General features: G+C 35.4%; 1 protein-coding gene across 1 annotated transcript; it reads right to left on the bottom strand.

The window, feature by feature from the left end:
* Positions 1–358: 358 nt before the first annotated feature.
* On the bottom strand, positions 359–1,562 carry LOC118749360 (putative nuclease HARBI1). The gene is made up of 2 exons (XM_036484154.1): positions 957–1,562; positions 359–883 (listed from the first exon to the last, which is right to left on the bottom strand). The coding sequence occupies exons 1-2, from the start codon at positions 960–962 to the stop codon at positions 359–361; spliced, it is 531 nt and encodes a 176-aa protein (XP_036340047.1). The 5' UTR covers positions 963–1,562.
* Positions 1,563–9,292: the final 7,730 nt, after the last annotated feature.

The following is a 9,292-nucleotide window of genomic DNA, read 5'->3' as shown; positions in this document are numbered from 1 at the left end:
CAGTTGCAATACAAGAAGGTAATCAGGAGAAAAAAAGGAACCATCTCCGAATGGAGAGGCTGCGTCACACGGAGAATGAGCTCAAACACAAAAGAGTGTGAGTTAGAGGAGTTAAAAATGTACTTGAAATACCACTCCAAATCAAGTAATTAGATACACTCTCCACCTTTGTAAATATCCAGTTTTATGTAAATATCTATCTGTAAATAATTATCTGTAAATATTTTTTGTAAATAGTTTTTTAATGTACATATGTTATTTTTTTTAATAGGAAATTTAACTTTTGTTTCAATAAAAAGTGAACTATATTTTATTTTAAATATAAATGTTGTTTTATTTAAGGAGATGAATTAAATTTTCAGGTATTTGTATGAAGGTGAGTGGCTATATTCTCTCGTATCATTATCGCCTCATCAAGTGTAGACTCGGTTAATAATTCCTCAGCAACAGCAGATTCATTTTCATCGTCTTCAATGTCAAACTCAATTAACTCTCGCACTTTGTAGTGTTTGCAAACATTATGCAAAGCGCAGCAAACATTTGCTATTTGTACCACCTTTTGTGGTTGGTATTGAAGACAGCGAGCTAGGCATCTAAACAGGCTTTTTAAAACACCTATCGTTCTCTCAACAACGTTGCGTGTCGAAGAATGTTTTTGATTAAAAGTATGATGTGCTGTGCCAACATGTGGGTCTCGGTATGGTGTTAGCAAATATGGTTGAAGAGCATAACCAGCATCACCCAAGAGCCAAGACCGATCTCCGTTTTCGTATCGCCGCTGGGAATAGTCCTGAGCTCTACTAACACTCCAAATTAAAGCGTCATGGCTTGATCCGGGGCGGCGAACATCAAGTGCTTTGATAACCATATTGTAGTCACAAATCTAAAACAAATGGTTTCAACCATTTAGCTCAAATACACAGAGAATCATTTTCTTCAAAAGTTACAACACTTACGATCATTGCATTGATACTAAAATATCCTTTTCAGTTATAAAAAAGACTGTGCTCTTTATGTGGCTTTGTTATTTGTATATGCGTTCCGACTATACATCCAATAACCCCCGGAATGCCAAATTTTTGCTGGAAATGTTGTTTCGATTTAGCCAGCTCATCTTCCGTCAATCCAATGTGGACATAAATGCCTTTCTAAAATTTTGAGCAGTCGTTTTGTTACTTTAGCCACCGTACTTCGCCCCATTGCAATGTAGCTATCTTTTCCCACTACTTTCTGAAAACCGCCTTCAGCTAAGAATCTCAAAGTAGCTACCAGTTGCAGTTGCGTTGGAATGGATGTGCCTTTTATGTGAGGGTCAACAACGTTCAACAGCATAATAAAGGCATCTTTGTTGACTCTGAATTCGACCACGAAACTACGAAATTTGTTGAACATTTGAACTTCTTGCAAATATTACATACTTACACCGATTCAGGAACCTCTAATCGATTGGAATGCTCCCGCAGTATTCTTCTATTAAGGGCTTCTTCTGCATGCTCCTCAGTTTCCATAAATATGGTAGCAAACGCAATTAAAGCACTCATTTTTAGTTTTTCATTTAAATCTTTGTTATTTATTTGTGTTTAACTGACAACTTTGCTTGCTAAAAGTTTGTTAGATTGTGTTAAATTGGCAGATGTCAGATGTAAAGTTTATTATTAGGGTGAATGCAATCCGAGTGCGAAAATGAACAAATTTTTCGGTTTCCAGAACACCAAAATTAAATTCACTCGGATTTGGATTCATTTCCAAATTCACTTTCACTCGGATACCAGAACCTACCTGAGTATCACAACATCATGTTTCCCTGATGCGTGGAAAGTTGGCACGGTTCCACCAGTTGCTAAAACCAAGGCAGCGTGTAATCATAATGATTTTCGACCTATTAGTATCTTACCCGCACTCTCTAAAGTCTTCGAGTTATTGATGTCTGAACAAACTCATTACCATACCCCGTTTCAGTCAGTCTTGAGAGCAAAGCATAGCTGCTCCACGGCAATCTTAAAATCCTTAGATGACATTAGAGGACCTTTCGACAAAAGCCAACTGACTTTTACTGCGGAGCTACTTATCGGGTGGAACTCAGTGTGTCAAAATTGGAACTAATACCTCTGGTCTTAAACCACTGCTAGCTGGTGTACCCGAAGGCTCTATCCTGGGTCCACTACTGTTCAGTCTTTTTATAAATTACATATTTTCTGCATGCCTTCATGTATATATGCATGCATATGCGGATGACATCCAACTATACCTGTCTGGAAATAATGAGGAAACAGGTGACCTCTGTAATAATAATAATAATAGATTGGCGCTTACATACATGTTAGTGTTTGGCCGAGCTTCTCCTCCGATTCGTGGCGTGCGCCTTGATGTTGTCGCACAAAGTGGAGGGACCTACAGTTTTACGCCGACTCCGAACGGCGACTGTATTTTAATGAGAAGCTGTTTTTCATGGCAGAAATACACTCGGAGGTTTGCCATTGCCTGCCGAGGGGCGACCGCTGTTAAGAAAAAACCTCTTCTAAATTCTTTTGCGATGTTGCTTTGACCAGGGCTTGAACCCAGGTGCTGCGGAGTGGAAGCGCGCACTGCTTACCACTACACCACAGCGGCCGCTCTGATGGTGACCACAGAGACAAGGCTTAATAATGACTTTACATCCATCTTTGCATGGGCGAAGAGAAATGAACTGTGTCTAAACAGTGATAAATCCAATGGCGCATATTCATAGTCACATTTAGTTCACAACTAAGTCGAAACTATCCTAAGTTACAACTAAAGCTATTCATAGTCGCCTTAATTTCGACTTTTCTGGCTAAGTACCAACTTAAAATTTAGTTTCGGCTGAAGCTGCAATTAAGTCGTAACTAGGAAGAAGTATTTTATTAAATTAAGGAAAAAAAGACGAAATATTTAAAAGATAAGTTCGCAGAGCCTGATTTTGATAATATTGAGTGATCTCAAGTTGAAATTTAAAAAGAGCGATCCATTTGAATCGGAAGATGAAATTAAATGCGTATTACAAATCGAATAAGGATGCATCACAATTTTATAATTGGAATGATTTACATATATAAATGCTCAAATAATAAGACAATTTCAAGCTTGTTCGTTTAAAGCAACTTAGTGCATTACATTTAGATATGTGTTTGTATATTTCACAGCATGCTTTCGATAAACATCGACCTTACATCATTGCGGTAGTTCTGGCAATTTCACACAATTAACAAGAAACTTATACCTTATTCTTTTGCAAAAGCATGCAATGAAAGTAAAAATTACATAAAAGGATGAGCAAACTTAATATTATTTATTAAAAATGTAATTTTTCCAAAATATCGTATAGAAAAATCGATACATTTTCACACTCGTTTTGCAATATCGTAAAACTAAGTTAAAACTACTTAGTAGAAGTCTGAAACGCAACTATAAATAGAAGTGAATTTTAAGTTGGTACTTAAATTTAGGTTGCAACTTTATTAGTTTCGACTTAGTGGCTGGACTATGAATACGCGCTTTTATGTAAAGAGACATAAAAACAAAATAAGTATTATAGCGCTTTATGTTGCGTGCCCGAGTCAGCGTGAGATGGAAGAAACACAGTATATACAGTAATAAACCTTTTCGAAACACAGTATATACAGTAATAAACCTTTTCGTAGTTTTTCACCATTTGGTCCCCGAGGAGTACTTTTGGATTGTGTGCAGCGTGTTCGTTTTGCGCGCACGGTAACACTTACTGTGGGGAATTTCGCCTCACGATTAGAAAAAGTACATTTCGAGCATGATTCAATAATACAAGGTTAGATAATTATTGACAGCTGCGGTTTGACACTCCCTTACAAAAGGCTGTATTTACGAAGGACAGAGAAAGGGCAAGAATGCAATCCCTTGTTTCGAAAACGGTAGTAGAAAAGTACGCAAAGTAGGCAATTAGTAGGAAATTCCTTTCGTAAATTCTAATGTATTTGCAGGAAATCTGGCATTTTAAACGATGAACGTAATATTGATATATCCACGTGAATTACGTAATTTATATGCTATTTAGCCGTATAAAAACTGCAAAATGACTCAAAATTAAAATAAGACTACTATGAGATTGATGTAAACATCCAATGCTTAGGTTTTTATCAGTTAAATATGCTTCATATGCATATACAAATAAACATATTGCACAAAAGCTTATACTTTTATTTCACACCAAAGCTACACTGTTTCCATGTAAATTTGCAAAGAAGCAACACGGTGCCACTGCTAAGGGAGTGGTGCGAGAGAGACAACTGTCAGTTTATCGAACCTTGTATTATTGAATCATGCATTTCGAGGATAAAATATACACAATTACATATGTGTTATTTATGAACAAAATGTAGGTTAAGGCTGTGTGCGAGTACGTCTAAATTGCTACCTAAATAGAGAAAAATCCTAAATCACTGGAAAGTGTCGGTAACGCAGTGAAGAGGAACAATTTAGATTTTCTGCGAGCATACTTTTCAACCTAAATTGAACAGTCAAATATATTTGAGCGAGCGATTAAGTGAACAACGATTTTTTGATGTTTTAAATAATTTGTATCATTGCTATGGCACAAAAAAGAAAATATTCGGAAAGATGTAAGTACAAATTTATTTGATTTTTGCATTCAGGGTCAGAAGAGCAAACGGATTCTTTTATAGATGCCAGGATGGAACATTCTCCTTTTCTGTTGCAAATTTATTATATTGTTAAATAGTCCCAAAGCTACCGCAAAATTATTCATTTTATAGATATATTTATTAAAAGCAACAATTTAGGTTGTCGAACGAACACGCGCAGTTTTAGCCATGATACAAAAAAGAAGGTAGTTTCATTACACTATTTTTTGATTATAAAGCAGATTTTTGACATTTCTCCAGATGTAAACATTAAGCATAGCTTTGCCACATTGAAATTTTTTGAGAGGGAGATTTTCTTTTAAATATTTGGGATTTAATAAAAGAGTAAAATGTGCATAAAAAATTAGAAGTTAATGTGTTCTACAGTCAAATTTGAACGTTGTTCTCAGGCGTTTAAAAGACCCTTTGAATAATATCGATGTGCAGAGATATAATAATAATAATAAAATAAAATCCAGTTTTGAAACATTTATTCATTAAAAAACTTTTTTTTCATTTTATTTTAAGCAAAATAAATATATTTACATAACAAAACTCTTTTTTTAATAGTCCGAAAAAGACGTACTGTTAGCTATTTCGTCATTAAAGCATAGTCCGAAACCAGGCTTCGGAGAAGGTTGAATGGAAGGTTAAAGGAGCCAAAATTCAGAGTTCTCCCGAAGTGAAGTATCTAGAAGTAATTCTGTATACGAAACTATCGTGGAAATCTAACGTGGAACACAAAAACTCTAAAGAATTGGCAGCATTTTTGCAATGTAAACAGGTATGGTGGAGCAGATTCTCAATCAAGGGCATGGAAAGTCTGCTTGCAAAACTTCAAAGAACTACTGCCGTGTGCTGTACGGAAGCTTTCTCTACAACACGCGGCGCTGCTCTGGATGCGCTGCTGCACTTACCGTCACTTTGTTTCTTCATACGTAGGGAAGCCTTAAAGGCCACCTGCAGACTAGAAAGAAACGGATGCCGGTATAACACTGTGTGGGGCGAGCTGGAGGGGAATGAGTTTAGATGTCTGCGGGGACAGACAAGCTGCACTTAAGGCATTGGGCTACCCTCTAACTACTTACTTCCAAACTCTGGATGCCAGTTCAATCGGGAATAGCTCCTCACGTCCATAATCATATTATCTTTCATATCATGAAGCACCGAAATTAAAGCCTTACTGCAAAGCACATCCAAATCCTTTTCTGTGATTGGCTTTAGAATAAACGAATTTAATAATAACTAATTTTTGCGGTGGACAACATATTTAGCAGTCTTTTGTTTCAAAGACAAAGTTGGTTGGTTGTTTCTTAAATATGGCGATGTATGAATTTCCATTTTCGTTATTGCTCAGATCGAAGACAAATTCCTTTTAATTTTGTAAATAATTTTTTCAAAATAAATAAATGATTATTGATGACTAGGTATGGCAGCACGAAATGTCACAATCTGCTTAATTGTCAGGTAGTTAATATGGCGTCCGAAAAGTGACAATGAAACTACCTTCTTTTTTGTATCATGGTTTTAGCACCTGTTTTCCTAAATTGTAGCAGTGCTGGAAATTCCCAGTGGAATATTAGTTTAGGTACTAAAATTTAGGTAAACTCGCACACAGCCTAAGTATAATATTCATCTTTAATGTATGCTGATATTCATGCGTAATGAAGAATAATATCAAAAGTTAAGTACATAAATAACGCTTGTGTTTTATAAACTGGAAAACTCAAATCGTAATTATAGCATTGAATGGAGTTTTCTTAAATGTAAGTTTAAAATAAAAAAAAGTCCATTGTAAGATTAAATTATTTATGAAAACCGTAAATTTTGTGAATTTATCAAGCCAAATTCTAAATTTCCGAATATATTTAAGTCTTTATAAAAAAAGCAAGGTTTGTATAGCTATACAGATCCCAATGACTGCCAGCACATCCGCCCAGACAGTCCATTAAGCACACCCAAGTTTGAGTGATCTACAAGTTACAAGCGTTTTCCACAATTAACAGTTCATTATCATGTGCGGTGTAATATAACAAATTATACACTGAACTATGATAATCTATACCAGTATCTATAATAATAGACAAAAATTTGCTGTTTTTACACTTTTGCCATAGTTTCGGGCACTATTACACAGTCATGACTTGTGCCACTCTGCCATAGTACGGTTTTTGCTCCCTTTCATACCCGAATAATTTTGTATACAACTCTGAATCAACAAAATTCATGATCCTTCTCATTATCAACCCTGATCAGATTTTACCCCCGAGGAGTACTCAAAAAGGTTTATTACTATATATACTGTGGGAAGAAATAAGCGCAAATCTTAATAAGCATATGGAAGCGGCTGATCGAGATCGTTTTACTTAGGGATGGAAATCGACAGAAATGGGCAAGATGGCGATATAATAATTCATCAGAAGCGGTATACTGAAGAGATTCTTAAGCGTTGGGGTATGTCGGATTGTAAGCCACCAACAACTCCATGGGCATCAGGCATGCTACTGAAGAAATGTGATAAACAATGTGAATATTTGGATATAAAACGATATCAGAGTTTAATGGGTGCTCTTATGTATTTGGCTGTCATTTCGAGGCCAGATATTGCTCATGTGGTTTCAAAGCTATCGCAATACAACACTCATCCACATGAAGAACATATGCAAGCAGCGAAACATGTTTTAAGATATCTAAAAAAAGCAACTAATTGGTAAAATATCATTATATACGGCGACAATCAAGGTGCTCAGTTTATGGTGAAAAATCCGACAGTTCAAAAGAAGAGCAAACATATTGACATACGTTATCACCACATCCGAGCGAAGTACGAAGCTCAACAAATTCAAATTTAATACGTGCCATCAGAGGAGAATACGGCAATGTTCTTACCAAAACATTGGCAAAAGGGAAACATATTAGTGGTTGTAACCTATTATGCGATATATTTACGGTACTGCTTGGAATCACGTCCATTCCAACAGCATCGAGAATATGCTATCTTAGTTAAATATACATAAACTATTATATAGCTTAGAAGGAAAAATGTACCAGGTTAACATCTTTTAAGCATTAATTTTAACTTTACTTTTAGTATATATTGCAATACATAATTCAAATGTATATACGTGAATGCATATACATAGGTCAAATGAATGTAATAAATAAATAAATAAATACTTGTTCATATTATACTTTGCAATTCAAACGTATTGTAAATCGATTCCATTTTTCTTATAGTCAAATGTAGGGATGCCCAAATCAGCACATATGTGTGCGGGCGACTGCGCGTGCAAAGCTTTGCACAGCGGTGTTGGGCAAGCGCGGAAGCAAAAAGTTATCGGAAGGGGAAAACGAAATCAACAGAATAGTGAGATTTAGTCTGTTCCAATAGCAGTCCGGTTTACAGGATTTAGTCAGAACTTACAGGAAGTCGTTCCTATTGACATAAAACCTGTAAGTGGGAACACATTTGAGAGAGTAACTGAGCAACTGTTCCTAGTCAGAAGTTACAGGATTTAGTCCGGGGTTTTTTTTCCTGTAAGTTCATGAAAAGTGTCAAACGATCAGCTGATTTGCATGTGCAAACAAAAACAGAAAGCGGTGAAACCAAATAACCTTACATTTGTAAAAAAAAATGGAAGTAAACAACGAAATATTTGAATATGTATAGATTTTAATAATTAGTTAGTGATATTTCAGCTAAATCAGTGTTGTTCAAATGACATGTAAACAAACCGACTGACGTTTTTACAGGAAATAGTGCTTTTTGCGTTCCCGTGCACTTCTGGATCTGTTCTCCTTTTACTTTCACTTGAGAGAGTAAAATTGTAGTTTGACAGTTCCACAGGTTTTAGTCCGAAGTTCAAAGGAACAGACTAATTGTATGTGTGACAGTGATGGAAAATGAGTGTGCATTATGCCATTTTTGGCCCTTTCGGAAGCAGTCGGCACTTCAGCACAATCGATTGATTTTTGGCACTATTTTTGCGTAACTCAATGCAACTAATAAATATTTCTTTCGGATCCGCAATTAAAAATATTTTTTTTTACATTTAATCGTATGTTCTTAAACTGATAAATAATATAAACATAGAAACGCAAGCAGAAGAATCTCGCTTCCACATTCTGCATATGCGCGTAACATTTTTGTTTAAACAAATTTGTCGAATTTCATCTCTAAAGCAAATATTAAATATCATTTAATATATACTTTAGATTTAAATAATCATTTTTAGTGGTGGGCGAGTCCGAGATGTTTAAATGATCGAGATAGTACAATCAATTCGCGTAGATTTTTCAAATTTGTGTAAAGAAAATGCAAAAAAATATTTAAAATCAACATGAATCCTTAGCTGCACTTTCACTTTATAATACAAAATTGAATCGACTATAAAACTGCATACCGTCAGTTGGTGTCGAACACTCATGCGGTGAGGATGTCATCGCGCTTTTATTGATTTTATTGCCGTCAACAAGCATTTGCGTAAAAGCGCTAGCACAACCTCATCAACAAAGTTATTTTTAATGGATAAAAGAGACATCTTTTTGGATTCGGTAATAAGTTTTGACATTTTAATAGCATTTCAAGTGCTTTCCAAAACTTTACGACGCACACATATTGACAAGATTTGACCATTTATCTTAATATTATGTATTTTTTT

The sequence above is a fragment of the Rhagoletis pomonella genome, unplaced genomic scaffold (genome assembly GCF_013731165.1).
Source record: "Rhagoletis pomonella isolate Grant_MI unplaced genomic scaffold, Rhpom_1.0 Rhpom_scaffold_00015, whole genome shotgun sequence".
Taxonomy (NCBI): Eukaryota; Metazoa; Arthropoda; class Insecta; order Diptera; family Tephritidae; genus Rhagoletis; species Rhagoletis pomonella.
Note: the sequence above shows the minus strand (reverse complement) of the source record. Positions and strands in the feature narration are given on the sequence as shown.